A 15,548-nucleotide genomic window follows, 5' to 3' on the forward strand; every position below is an offset into this window, starting at 1 on the left:
GTTGTATAAACTATTACAGGTAATAAAAATCTTTTAAACAAATTATCCGTTCAAAACAAATTTAATCAAGCTAACCAAAACAATTTAACATTCAGTTTCACCAATCTTTAAAGTGAAATGTTTAATACACATGTGAAGAATTATTCATCAATAAACACATATTTCTGGTAGTTATGTATCAGTGTGGTGTTTGTTCGTTCTTCCTTTGTGGCAAGATCCAAAGCAACAAATTCTGGACATTTCTCCTTCAGGGCAATTCAAGCCAAATACGATGTACAGTTGGCTGCAGAAAAAAAGGGGGAAGAGGGGGAAGAAGGAATTTTTATTTCAGCAAGCATATTGCATTATCCATTCCAAGATGGACTTAATAGTTAAGGAACTCAATGGTGTAATGAAAGCATTCACAGTCTTATGCCAATGCTGCATTCCTCCCTTTCCTCTGCATTCCTAATACTAACTCAAATCAATAAGAAATTATTTAGTCAGCAGTTCAAGCAACGTCAGAAAGGACATAGTAAAAAAAAGAGAGAAATGAAAAAGAGAACATATTAATCTCAGGGGTTTGTTCCTAAAAGCATCATACTTTAAAAAAACCCACCCCTTCTTTGGTATCGACTGTGTTTTCTCAGCCTATATCCCTATTTTTTTTAACTGAACTTTACAACACTGACCCTTTGTTTCACCTCCATTGAACAAAAATATTAATGAAAGCAACTTTAACGTACATATTAGATCACTTTTCTGAGTTGTATTAATTTGTGACGTATATATACGTATCCTAGCATCAGCCTTTCATGCTGCATATTTAACACCTTAGATTGGAGTGTACTATTAACTAAGTACCAAGTTCTGCCAGACATACACCGCATAAACAAAACCCAGCTTCACTGTGGTCATCAATGGACTAGAAAAGGGCACTAAATTCAGTCCTGTTTTGAAATGACTGACTACTGAAGTCAGTCAAGTTATTCCATGGATAAACATAGTCCAACATTATTGTATTTTTTTTTTACTTATTTTTCACCAAGTTCTCCTACACAAGTCCAGATTTACAAATTTATGTTCCCTGTCCGTAAGCAGCAGCAACAGGAAAATAACTGAATCTTCAGGACAAATCCTGGGTGACTCAGATTAGAAGCTTCCAGCAGTAAAGTTAACACTGAGCATGGAATTAATGCTTTCTTCAAACTGCCTTATAAGCTTTTAAAAACCAATATCACGACACTTGGAGAAGATGGTAATCCCCACCGTAAAAAATGAAAGAGAGACCTCAGAAGTGGCAGACAACCACACTTAAATTCATCCACAATAGCATATTCAAAAAAAGACAACATTTACCCTTGTAGCATAAAATGCAGAAGGTCAAAAATAACACTTTTTGCAAATCAGAGCCCTCTCTGAAAAGAAACAGTCTCTTTCTCTTACATAAAACTGACAAGCCAAAGAAATTGTCCCAAGTCACCAGTGTAGTAACAACTCTACTTCTGAACATAAATTTAAATCCAAGCTGGAGATACAAATAATTCATAAATGACTGAAAAATTACTCAAGAGTCATTTTAGGAGCAAAAACTATAACCTTCGTTTGTGCTGCACAATCTGCATGAACATCAGACTGCGTGACCCATCAGCAGGTCTACAGCAGCAGAGCTATGAAAGAAAAACCAAACTGGACAGAGTACTTCTACGAGCCTTCTCAGAGGTGTTATATGTGGGAAAATAACCTTGAGACCAACTTCTCTAACAAACAGCCCAAACAGTGCAGCTAAGACAATGTCTCTGAGGGGTCAAAAACCTGCATCAAACACAACCCCGGGATGTTTACTCACCTCTACTATCCCACTGTGCTGCATTCAGGGACAGCAAAGTTATATATGCTTGCTCGGGGGCTGTGATAAAAAACATTACGTATAAGTCATCTGATAAATATTTAAGACTTCTAAATTCACACTGTTAAGAACATCTTATTCTACATTCTGAGCCCTCCTAAAAATCACTAAAAGAAAAAAAACACCACTTATCAGCTGTATTTGCTAAACAAAGTCAGCAATTTCTGTATTTTTTTAAAACATCTTGCATTTTGTACCAGGCTGTTGCTTGTTCCAACAGCAATATAGTTAATTTTGATAAAGCAAACCAAGGCAGTGTTGAAGTAAAGAAAATGCCTACAACAAAACAGTAAAATATTTAAAAAAAAAAAAAAAACAAACACAACAGAAAAGTAAAATAAAAACATTTCACTTGAGCTTTACATTTAATGTCCAAAATCTAGGACAGCATTCTACTGAATACATTTGTCCTGAGACCCAGATGCTGAGCATAGACTCCTGACCTAGTTCATACAAGTTTTATCCTTGCCTTGTAAATTTCTATTGCATGCAGTATTTAAGAAGCTTAAACAAGTAGTAAGATATTATGCTTGTTCCACCTGTTTCAGTTTACTATAAACATTCTATATTGTGAACTGGAATGAAACTGTCATTTACGTGCTATAGTTACTTTTTAAAACGCTTTTCCTTGATTCAGAGATGTATCAGTATATTTTTCTTTTAAATCCTTTCTGAGAAATACTTTCAAATACTCTCTTCTACCTAAAAATTAATTTCTTAAATTGTGTCTCGGTGAGATGTCACACAGAATAGCATGTGTGAGCAAACAAAAAATACCCTATTGTGAAGTGGAATACACGTCTAAAACCTGGCAGATCCCCCAAACTGAGGGAACTTTACTGAAACTTCTTCCCTTCTCCATCACCCATAAGTCAGACTCAGTAGGGAGAGAACTCCGACTCAGCTTTTGCTAGAGAGGGTGTTATCTTAAGGACTAGAAAGAGGTTCTGACATCTTCTGGTATTTTCTTAAAACAGTGGAACTCCTCTAGCAGTAAGTTGAAACAAAATATAAACCAAAAAAAACCCCAACAATCATTCTCCAAAGAATGTTCTGCTTTTCCAGGCTTCAGATGTTTGCTCTTACTAAAGAAAGGGAGGTGGAAGTGCTCTGAATTGTCGGAGAACTTCTAGACAACTTTAAGTTCTCTTCTCCCTCTACTTCAAAGTCCTCTGGATGAGCCACTGTGACTCCATAAGCTACAAAGCTACATTACTGATGCAAAACACCTGAATGACAAATGTTTCCTATCTTGGGATTGATTCTGCATGAACACTACTTCTGCACCAGAGGTGGAAGAGAGTCTGTGTTAACTAGCACAACTATACAGGCTCCCAACTGGAGCTGCCTCACATCTAGCTAGCCTCCAGGACAGGCAAGAGTAGGAAGTCTTACCTGGTTTTCTAACTGGATACCACACTTAACTGCCAAGCTCCATCTTGCAAACACCACTAAGGCGTCGTGCAAGTTCTAAAGACACAGACTTATTCGTGTTGAGATTAAATTAATGGGAAAAGTATTAAGTTTTCTTCTACGGGGCATTCAGGCTTTTTCCTATTCTGTCCCATCATCCGCCCTGCCCCAACATTCACCTTCTGGAACTTCAACATGTATCTCTGCTCCCCTTCTCACAAATGGATAGCCAGACATCTAATTTCCATATATTTAAACAAGCCCAAATGTTTTCCACTCCCTTGATCTGTTCATGATTTATCTAGCAACATTAAAATATAGCTTATTCATCTTTCAGTGAAATCACAGCTTTCTGTATTTTCTCCACATATCGTTTTCAAAATATTCAGTGACACCAAGTGGATAACTGTTGTACTGCTGGCTGTTCAGGACTGCTGTATGCAGTAACAACTAAGTATTCCATTATGGGGAAGTAAATACAGAAACATGTATCATCAAAAAAAGCTAACAGTGCTTCAAGATTATTTATCATAACAGTCCAATTTTAAAATTCTATCAAAGCAGCCCTTTCTCATTCACTTACCTTAGTCTGCTTATATGCTTTAAAAAGAAAAACAAACCTGTACACATCCTAAAAAAATTAAGTGGGCAAAAACATTAAGGTCCTGTAAGAGAAGTTACTTACCAGAAGGAATTATTCCCTGTCCTCTTTGTACATTCATGCTCACAGTAAGTTGCTTACAAGAAAAAACACACTCAGACTTTTCTCAAAATCACTGCTACTTATAAAAAATATACAAAAAACCCCACAACACATGCATCCATGCAGCATCATTCAACATGCCAAGTCATACAACAGACACTTCAGTGAGAAGAAAGGATTGTCTGTCACATCTAATGACTCTGCCTTCTTTAGCGTCAGATGTTTCATTCAACATAGCATATATACTAAGTTGGAACAAAACCAACTTCTGTAGATTACACAGGGAAAATAAATTCTATTTCTAGACTCCTTAGGACTATGTTTCAGTGTCACGACAATGCCAACATCAAAAAGAGGGGGTTTACCAACACAAAAGAGGTGTATCTTTCAAAAGTCAACCATGCATATTTGTGCAGGGCCAAATCCTCAGAAACAACAATTAACAGAGGCCACCAAAAGAAAAAAGTTTTACAGTTCAAAGATAACAAGACAGCATTACTAGCAATAGGCCATTAGGTGGGCAGCTTTTAAAAACCACACCTGGGATTTGGGGATTCTGCCAAGTAAGAATTCACGTTAGCTGTGATCATACAGCACACGAAAGTGCTTAAAAAAGTTTTAAAATACTGTTAATTTAAATTCACCTTAAAATGTTTTCCATATAGCACTTTTAACTCTAATTTAAGAGAAAAAAAACACAACACATACTTTCTTCATTGTTTTAGACTTGTTTGCATTCTGGATTTGACCACAGCTGTGAATAATCATTCTTAGCCTAATTTTTTTTTTAATTTTTCTGGTGATTCTTTCCTGAAGAAGTACAGGAGACAAATTATTATCTTTAGATAATGCTATCTGTAAGGCACAAAATGGGCAGGTATGCATAGTCAAGCACAGAACCCGAAACTGTCATCATTCTTCTTTAAAGGACAGCCTCACACCGCTATTTTGAGCTCAGCATCCTTTTTACTTTCTGTCTTCAGGATTACACAGGTCATAAAGGCATGGCCCTAATTTTCATAGCTAGAAAAAAAATGGAAACAGACACTCCCCAGTAAAATATGTTACACACTGTATGCAAAACCAGGCACAGATACTTATCCATTTTATTGTTAAAAATAAATAACTCTCATCACTTTGACCATGTGAAAGTATCCACTTCTGGAGGTGACCTACTAATGCAAACCAAACACATCACTGCTGAAGTGGAGACAATGCAGAAGGCTTTGTGTTTTGGAGATTCTTCTTTCTGCAAGATGTTTTGGGCATGCAAAATCAAAACCAAGGAGAAGCAAGAGTCTAAGTAATAAGAAAAAGCTTGTTTACATTTCAGTCATGCATTGCAAAAAAAGGCATCGTAGTCAAGCATGAAGTATGTCTGCTACAAACTCATCCAAAAGAAATAACTCACCATGGCCTAAGTATCAAGAGACTTCCAGAACAAGTGCTAAGTAGCAGCATGAGGAAGAGAAGGATGGCAAGACTATTTTCAGTCTGCTATCAGCAGTAGCTTTTCCAATCCACAAAACTAGAACCGGTGAGAAAAAAAAAGAAGAAGAAAAAAAAAAAAAAGATGGCAGGAGGGGAACAGGAAAGTCTTTCTTAAAGCATTTCTTAGGAACAGAAGCAGTCATCACTAACACATGACTCTACTTAACCTTTCAGTTACTATTGCTGCTTCCATTTTCCTGAAAATTTAGTTTCACTGGGCCAAAGTAATAAAGCAGAAGCATTTTAATGAACACTACTTTATCCGTTCCCATCTCCTCCTTACATTCCTAAAGTAGAATCAAGCTTTAAATCTTGTGGATGCAATACTGGGCCCCATATGCATGTACAGCTGATCAGAAAAGGATCAGTTACTGTACTGTATGATCTCACTGTGCTTCTATCCAGAGCTGCACTACACAGGATCACCAAGTCCAATGCCTCAGACACCGCCTGGCCCATCCAGAGAGCGTGCTGCTCCCTTCAAACCTGGAAGTCCATGGCTTAAGAGAGCTGATATTCTAAACTAGAATGTGAAAAACCACAGTAGTCTATTAACAAACAGAAGTAATAGTAATTGAAGCACAACGTGTTTGAACTTTCTAGATATTATAAGAAACTTGAAAAGAACTTGCCTACCACGACTCCAAAAACTCTCCCAAACAACTCTGGCTTTGCTCCAATTTTGAATGAAAAAAAAAACCAAACCCAAAACCAAACCAAAAACGCAACAAAACAACCGAACAATGACAAAAACCCAACAACGACAAAACTAACAACACAACCCAAACCCACCCCAACTTTATACACACAAGTAGACAGTCTAGTCTGTATTATCTGAACAAGCCTGTCATCTTCAACGTAATTCTCCATTTGGAGAAAAAGAAAAAAAAAAAAAAAAAAAAAGAAAAAACCCAAACCTCTGGCTCTGGAATTCATTACAACATTTTCTGTAATGATAGAAAAGTATTTATGTTGTTCTACAGAAGACTAGCAAGAATTCATTTCATGATACAGCATCTACTGATCTATACCCGCTGAAAGAAACCACGCCAACAAACACACAAGAACGTTACTCAGCGGATCACAGAAATTATGTGATGGTTCATAATACTTGCAAAATTCTAAAGAGCAGTCCTATCTCATCTTCAAATATAGCAGGATATAAAGGCCAGAAAGATAGCTAACTAAGCAAAAGAGAAACTGTTCAAAAAAACAAGTAGAATAAATTATACAAAGCTTTGCTGGAAGTACAAGGGGTTTTCAAGCCATTACAGTACAGCCCTGCAACAGCCTTCAAACCTGAGTACCAAAGAGACATAGTTCTGATTTCTTTGAGGATGAAGTTTGATCAGGTGATGACTACAATTAATAATGAAGCAACCTGGCCCTAGAAATCAGTTCTGTGTTCTGAATGCTGTGTGCTGAATGTTCTGAAATCTGCTGGGCAGGAACTTGATGGCAAAGTGTTACATTTTGTATTATGTATCTATTCTGCTTTATAGAGCCATCAGGATAACACTGTCAGAACTGCAGTGATCTGACTTCTTAGTTACGAAAAGAACATATTTTGCCATAGCTTTTTAGAATATAAAACCTTTCCTTTTCCAGTAGTTGCATTCTAATTTTAAGAAATAGAATATATACAAATGAAGATGCTAGACTTAGAAAGTAATTAAGAATAACTTTACCCCTATTTTGCCCCATTTTCTGGTTAAAAAAAAAAAACAAAAAAAACCCACTAAGTGACAGTACTCTACCTAAAGATAATATAGGTAAGGCCGTGTAACGATACTCTGCTACAGCCTTACGAATTTCTATACAGAAGAATCAAAAAACCTTCCAACCTTCCCAAACCTATTTATTTACCTGAACACGGACATTCCACTTCTGTTTTCCCTGTTGATAATAAACCAAGAACACAGCCAGCCTTTCAAATAAGTTTTCAGCACCATAACCATCAGACAGATGACCTTATACCTGAGTCACATAATGTGTCATTTAGTTCTTCCTTACAAATCATTACAGTAGACAAATGGAAGCAAAACCGACTGTAAAGATGGCCACACAGTGTTTCTTCAGTACTGTCACCTGATGGTCCAGACTCAGCTGACTATACAGCAAACAATAAACAATTCCTCTGCAGGTAACTTACACTTTATAGAAGATACACATGCAAGCCAAGATATATACACAAACAACAATTTTAAAATAACTTTTCTAGCTTCAGATCTTAAGAACTAATTGAAAGCAAGTATGCTTACCTATTTGTAGAAGTGTGAACCGTGCTGCCAATTCCCTTGCACCTTCTACTGTCGTACACAGTTTGTCTGGCATGAAGTAACTCTGGGAACTACCTGCAATACTAGGAATAAACACCTTGTACACCAAGAGTACTTTCCCATCCTGACTTGTGGTTGAATACAAGTAGTATTCTGGTGGTGCCCAGTTATTTTTATTGCAAAAATAATCCAGATGCATTGCTGCAGAACTGAAGTGACTGGATTTTAAAGAATACATGCTAATTGGAGTAAGCTTTATTCCTGGAAAAAATGGGTACGTACATCTTTCAACTTTAGGTAGGCCTGGACTGTGCTGACCGTTAAGATGAACTGAGAGACTTGCTGGTTTCCCTAAAGATTTTTGATGACCATCTTCTTTGTTCGGAAACCCTAAGAGACTTTCTGAACTGGGACTTATCTGACCATTGAAATGGTGCTTCCAAGTATTTTCTTTGTTAACTGGCTTTGCCAGTGTTACCTCAATACTAGCTCCATCAATGCACTTTCCATTCATTACAGACATAGCAGCAACTGCATCTTCTCGGTGGAAAAAATGAACAAATGCATAGTCTCGCAGCTTCTTTACACGTTCAACTACTCCTGGCTTGAACTTGTTGAATTCAGCTTTAATTGTGTCCTCCGTAGTAGATATCATTAAATTTCTTACATATAATACTTTAACTCTCTGCATTGTTTCTTCATCAACTTCTTTCTCAGGGTCTGCCCAGTCTACTTGAATAGTATGACCCCAGAGCTGGAATGTTCCTACAGCAAAGAAGCATTACATCCATAAGAAATATGCAAAGGAAAACAAAATCATTCTTATCATGATGCATGCCACATGAAAGTGGTTTCTGTTGCCTGCAAAATATGCAAAATATTGCTACTTGAAATTATTAAAGACAGTAAGACTGCAAAAATTCAAAGTGTTCTATCTGTACCCTTTGGGTTCATTAAGCACCATAAGCTGTCAAAACAGATTTTGTGACACGCATATACACACGTGTACATAAAGCAACTGTAAGCAACATACTATTTCACTAGTTAGTAAACACAGCCTCTTCGATAATATTATAAAAGTACCGTCAATGCCTGGAAAAAATCATCTAAATGTATATGCACGAGCACAAGCCTAAAGATTAAAAACCTACTTTCAAACATTTTTAAAATACGAAGCATCAATATCACCACTCATGACACTCAAGAAAATCAGGGACACATTGCCAGCATCTTATTTTTTAAAAGAATTTATGTGCAGGGACTTGTGCCTGCAAATGAAAATGGACGTGTGCTCAAGCAAATACGTATCTTGGTGTAAATTACAGTAACTCATGTTTATAAAACAGATGGCTGCACTTTCATTCTTAAAACTGCTTAAATTTCAGCTTCTTCAAAAAAAAAATTCAAACAAAAAAGAAATAAAAAACTCTGATTCGTGAACAAAAAAAAGCCAAAACACTGCTCTCTGTAGCTGAAAGGCACTACTGCAGTTTTGTAACTCTCAAAATACCTTAAAGAAAGGAAAACAGGGATGATCCACCATACCACCCCCTGCAAAATGGAGACAAGATACTCCCCAAAAACCTCAATTTAATTACAGATAAATTTACCTGGGATTAGCCGCCTTCTAGCCATTGCAGCTGCTCTGTGAGATTCATATTGCACAAAAGCAAAGCCACGATTTTTAGTTTTGTCAGCCGCATTTGGATAAACGATGACATCCACCACTCCTTCTGTAACTTTTTTCATTTCATTCAGTATTTCTTCTTTCTTCTTTTCTTTTGGAATTGCTCCAATAAAGAGTCTGCAGTTGTCCAAGCTTACGCAGACACCAATAAATTTCCCTGGACGAATTTCATAATGATTAAGAATTTTGATGGCCAGCTGGGCTTCCTCTTTAGTAGTGTACATCACAAAAGCATAGCCTCGATTCTCACCACTGAATTCCATCATCAGTCGGAACTCATAGATCTTCCCAGCTCTCTCAAAAACAGGAACCAATTCATCTTCATACATATCACGAGGAATCTTCCCCACAAAAACTTCACATCCCCGAGGTGGTGGAGGACCTTCCCAACCTTAAAATAAATTGTCCAACAACAATCTTAGTACAAATGCCAGAGAGGCACACATGCACGCATGCACACACACAGACACACCCCCCATAATTTGGAGGTGGGAGTTATTTATTTTTGGTCTCAATTTAAACCTAGCATATTCTCATCCATTATTTAATTCTTATTTTTGTTATGTTTAAGTTAAAAAAATGCCATTAGCCCAAAATTTGTGTTTCTCTTAATTCCACCTTCTGGGGTTTTTTTCCACTGGAATCTGTATGACAACCCACTGAACCTAGCATTATTTAAAACTCTGGTAAATAAGAACTTAAGTTGCATTTTCTACCCGTAACATTTTAAAGTTGCAAATATCTCTCTGCACTTCTTGCCTGTATTTTAGGAATTTTTGGTCTAGGTCCCCAGTGCAGGTTATTTTTTTTTCTTCCCTGACATCATTCAAAAGATCCTAACATTCTACTTCCACCTTATCCATTCATCCATTAAAACAGGACTCCCTAAGGAAAGTAGGATATGGAGCCATTCTTTCTTCAATAGCCAAAAAGACTGAACACTTTTAGTCTAAAAACAGACCGCAGTTTTCACTGGCTGGAGCTGGATGGTAGGAAAAAAAGGAATTAAAAAAACACAGAACAAGTAAGTCCCTAGTTCACATCTGAAAGTTACAAGATTCACGCTTCTGTCCTTAGGTCAAGGACATTCAGACACTCCTGTATCTCTGCCATACATGCTGAATGGTATGTTCAACAGATAACGTAAAAACACATACACACATTTAAAAATACAGAGTTACGGTCTGCAAATATGTCACTCCATTTTCCCAAAATATGTGTTTAAAAAAAAGTTTGGACTTTTTGTTGGGGTTTTTTAAAAACAAATTAGACAAATCAGGCAGAAGTTTCAAAGGCAGGTAACGAGTTAAATCATTACCAACAGCTTTTTCTAAAGCTTTGACAAGAAAGGTTCTCTGCAGGAGAGAAAGCTGGTAGAAAAAAATAACATGGAATTTGGTAAGTATTAGTATGAAATGACAAAGCATAAGAAGGCAAGGTGAAAAAAATTACTGTTGACAAGTTAAAACAAGAAGATAATTAAATATTTTACTTTGGCTCAAAGTTCAGAATAAATTGTATTTAGATGATCTTGCAATTAACCTAAAATTTTTCCTTCATTTAAGTATGATCAAAGAGCACATATTTTAATCGTTAAAATATTTTTTAACAGAATAGGGAAATTTTTGTGTTCTGACTGAATAAATTTTCATCTATAAGCTGTACAATAAGAACTACACGGTATACAGGGAAGCCACCAAAGCATCAGAATTGACACGCATTTGAAGCCAGGCTGCCACAGCTTACCTAGGAAAAATTCTGACTCTGTTCCACACAGCATTCAACACCTTTAGCATTTTCAGCTTTATAAACATTTATACCACTTCAGCTGAGGTCTGACGGGACATGGCAAGTAACAGAGTTTGCGAGCTAGTACTGCCATCACTCACATCATGCCAGTCAGCTGCCCCCATAAAAAAGCACAAACCAACAGTACACCATTTAGGAGCTCCAGAGACCAAAGCAACTGCACACCTTAATCGGGGGAAAAAAGGGAGAAGGCTATGCTTGATTGTGTAGGAAAGTCATGAAATTAAATAACAATGTTCATTTATTAACTAGATAAGCTTTTACCATCATACTCAGCCTAGTCACTGATTAAACAGTGACTCTCAGCAAGTAAAAGCCACCTACCATTCAAAGAGCCCTCCTAATTTTACAGCTGCATACTAACTTAGCATCATAGCACATCACTGCCAACTGGGAGTAAGTTAGGGCTCCCGACTTAAAGAAAACCTGGTCTGTATCACATTTGCCAATGTGTGACATGTATTTAACAGAGTAAACATGAAAACAGTTAACCGCAAGCACCGTTCCTCAAGTAGTTACTAACTGACCAGGGAGCCTCCTTGACTGGGTACTTCACTCATCACTGGACGACAGATTATGGGATTCCTTTTTTTGCAGAAATTCAAGTAATCAAACTTGAATCAACATTATAGCTGTAATCCTTCCACTGTTAGTGAGATGCCTGCCATCTCAACTTTTCTTCCATATAATTCTAAAGACTTACATACTTAACTTACCTAATGACATCACTATGTCTGCCGCAATCTAAGCAGAGGACCCAAAGCAATGAAAATTCACTTTCTTAACCCTTTTTTTTCCCCCGCGCTCTACAGATACATTTTCCATGAGCGGCATAAGTTGAACAAGAACTGTGCTGCTGCCAGTTAAGGTGAAAAAAAAAAGTTTTAGGTTAATTTTCAGGTAGATCAGCTGCTTGCTCTGGGTAACATGCCGGTCAGATAAACAAGATGGTAACAGGAAAACAGAGCTCACAGTGAGACCACCTCCTCTGGCAGCAACACAGAAACAGTGGTTTCTATTACTTCTTAAACAAGCAATACTCACAGTGAAACTTTTCATTTACAAACAGTTATTGTAATTTCTTACAAGCCTTCTCAACATTCAAGTCTCATCTGGCCTAGCAAATGATTTATAGTAACTTCGGGTAATTTCCAGCCTAAGCAAGTATGAAAATACATGAAGATTTAAAGCAGAGGTATATAATTAATGTCAATGAGCAGATTTATGGAAGATACACCTCATCAAACACATCTAGTTTCAGAAAAGATTAACAAATTTCATTAATAAAAGTAACTTTGCCAAACAAATACACTTAATACTGCCTAATGTTCTAATTAAATATCATAATTATAATGTAAAAAAAATGTATTGAATAATTTAAGAACAGGCTGAGCCCTCAGGAACTTGTCAGTGATGCCCTGCCATTCTTTTTCCAGGGCCATTTTCAAAATAATTTTGCAGGGCTTCCTTTGGCTATTTTATATAGGCTAGTAAAAGTATGTACATAATTTTTGACAGGAAAAAACTTTCAACGCGAAATAATTTTGACACAGCTGTATCTTAAACTACATATAGCAAAGAGCAATACAGTTCATGCTTACGAGCATGACTTACAAAGACAGGGAAGGGATCACAGGCCCCAACTGAGAGTGACCTAAAACAGCAGCACAAAGAATTTTCCTTCTCTCTGCTTGTCAAAGTGCATAATCTGACTCAAAAAGAAGAGTTACTGTGGTCTGTGTGATACAACCAGGACTAATGACAAAATTCTTGTACATCACTGATGTCAACCACACTGCAAAAATTATTCAAAATAAAAGAAATGCTTCATAAAGATTTAAAGCATTTGATTAATTTTATCAGAATAACAAGAAATGTTAAAAGTAACTGACACAGCATTATTACAAAGAATTACAGGTATTAGGTATTTCATCAAGAAAATTTGAAAAAACTATTTCAGACTAGAAATAAAGCCCTAATTCAGCAGGAAAGATGCTAACCATTTTAACAAGCTAAGTAGATAATCCCAACCTTTTACAGTTCTCAAAATCAAACCCAGACACTTTTCTGAAAATTTGTCTTAGCCAAAAAAAGTCAGGCTCAACACAGTAGTAACTGAGCAGCAACTAAATCTGTAAGATACACACAAGTTCAAACTTAAACAATCTAGAAGCCACTTCTTTCTTAACGTGTTCTTGAGAAGAACAAAATGACATTTTGGTAGGGAAAAAACCCCCAACATTAATTTTAACTCTCGAATAGGGGAATAATGACAAAAAAAGATAATTAGGAAAACAAATATATATCTACTGAACTATTCCTCCTCCTCTGTTCAAGAGTCTTCACTCAAAACAATACCAAATTCAATCATTTGGGTTTTACCCATTTATTTCACAAACTTTCAGTCCCATTGGTTTCCAGCATTTATATAAGCATGGATTAAAGTTGAATGATCTTGCAACACCTTCAAACAAAAACACGCTTTATCAGTCCTACTTAAAATTTAGAGTCATTTTAATTTATTTTGGAAAGCAAGTTTAAAGTGCTGAACAAAGGCTTTTCCTTGGACTACCTGTGAGCGTTACTTGTTTTCTGTAAACTAAATCTGCATCAGCAGTTTCAGCAGAAGTATTTCAGCAGAGTATAGGGCTATTTCAAGAGATTTATTATTGCCAAGTTACTTAATCACAGTATCAGACACAGTCTTGAAAGAGCATTTAATACACAAGAAAAAAATTAAGTCTTCCAGTGCAGCAATATCCCCAATAGCCACTGTTTCCAAATTGCAATGTACATATTCCATATACTGCAGGACTTCATTCTACTTTTTTTTTTTGTCACTGACTTTAGTGGAAATACAATTGGGCATACAGGAAAACATCTTAGTGACAAAGTCTGTTTTCACTGCAGCAGTAACGCTCCAGTTCAAGTGTGTAAGTCTCCCACTTGCACCATGACAATAAACCCCAAACCACCATAAATAAACCAATAAGATGACTGTAGTTTTTATAGCATTAATGCAATCTCTGTTATTCTCTGGTACTTTTATCAACTGTTATTTTCTGTTTACACATGGGTACTTACTCAACAATTTCTGTTTTCCAGTGTATTAAGTGAAAGAACAGTAGCGCATGAGCAATAAACTCTTAACTGTTGTCCTTCACTGTTAAAAACACATCCAATGAATTATAAAAGCTCCAGAAACTCAGCATTTATCAATTTTTCTTCTCAGAAAGAAGGGGTGGGGAAGTAAGTTATGTTAGATATGGATTAGTCAACTCTGAAAACAAAATCAGTTAGATTATCTTCACTGGTGCTATCTCAGAGAACACCAGGTTGTAAAACAAAAAAAAAAATTAAACAACAAAACACACTCAGTATTTTCAGCTCTACATTTGTTTTGCTACCTGTCAACTTTAGCTGTTTTTAAAGCTGTGAATTCTTAATTCCACAAAGAGCAAAAGTTCAATGCAGTGTAGCACAAGAGATCTTCAGCTCCTGGAAACTGTAACGCTTATCAGGGTCCTGTATGTGTTTCTTACACTTTCTACTACTGGTCACCGTCAAGATATAGGACATGGGGCTACACAAATTTTCAGTCCGATCGTGTATGGCTCTCCCTACAAAAAACAAACTCCAACTTCATAACCTCAAAAGAAATGCTTACCTGGTGGAGGACCACCAAATTTTCTTTGCCCATTTTCTTGAATCATGCTGTACCCAGTCTTCTCCATTAGGGCCAGTAAAGCAGCCTCATTCTGAGTGCCACTTCGGGTTTTGCCAGATGCATTTGCTGCAGCTTTATTTTCCTCATGCATATCTGCAACAGCTTCAACAGAACATTGCAGATATTTCAATTCAGATAATTCTAAGTTGTTATACATACACAGAAGCTACCAAAGCACAGAAAAACAACTTAGGCTATACTTGCCTATTTATTGTGACTTTGTTTAGCACAAGGCTTCAATTCTACATCCAACTACTCTCATCTATATATTTGCTTTTAAAACATTGTTCTGTAACTGTGTTAATCTTAAACTTTAACCAGCAACTATGCATTGTATACTCAAACCTTCCTAAATAGCATCACAACTGTTTTCTAAGTATGCTGCCCTTCAAGTAGAATAATGAATTCTTTCATACACCATGTTATCACAGTATTTGCTACATGAAGTTACAAGTTCCACTTTCTTACTACTACATTTCATAGAAACACCAACAATTTTAAAACTGTATTTTAGTACAAAAATACTTTGGAAATACATTAAGTCCATGCCT

General features: G+C 36.4%; 1 protein-coding gene across 1 annotated transcript; it reads right to left on the reverse strand.

Moving 5' to 3' along the window:
- Positions 1-257: 257 nt before the first annotated feature.
- RBM46 (RNA binding motif protein 46) lies at positions 258-15,088 on the reverse strand. Its single transcript, XM_086464270.1, has 4 exons — positions 14,938-15,088; positions 9,385-9,852; positions 7,757-8,539; positions 258-283 (listed from the first exon to the last, which is right to left on the reverse strand). Exons 1-4 carry the CDS (start codon positions 15,086-15,088, stop codon positions 258-260), a joined length of 1,428 nt encoding a protein of 475 aa, XP_086320396.1.
- Positions 15,089-15,548: the final 460 nt, after the last annotated feature.

This window comes from Leptosomus discolor, chromosome 4 (genome assembly GCF_034619465.1).
Source record: "Leptosomus discolor isolate bLepDis1 chromosome 4, bLepDis1.hap2, whole genome shotgun sequence".
In the NCBI taxonomy this organism is placed as follows: Eukaryota; Metazoa; Chordata; class Aves; order Leptosomiformes; family Leptosomidae; genus Leptosomus; species Leptosomus discolor.

Coding starts and splice junctions, on each gene's coding strand:
- RBM46 (XM_086464270.1), bottom strand. CDS start 15,088: ATGCATGAGGAAAATAAAGCTGCAGCAAATGCATCTGGCAAAACCCGA. Junction 8,540..9,384: donor TAGAAGGCGGCTAATCCCAG/GTAAATTTATCT, acceptor TCTTTGCTGTAG/GAACATTCCAGCTCTGGGGT. Junction 284..7,756: donor GTTCACACTTCTACAAATAG/GTAAGCATACTT, acceptor TTTTTTCTGCAG/CCAACTGTACATCGTATTTG.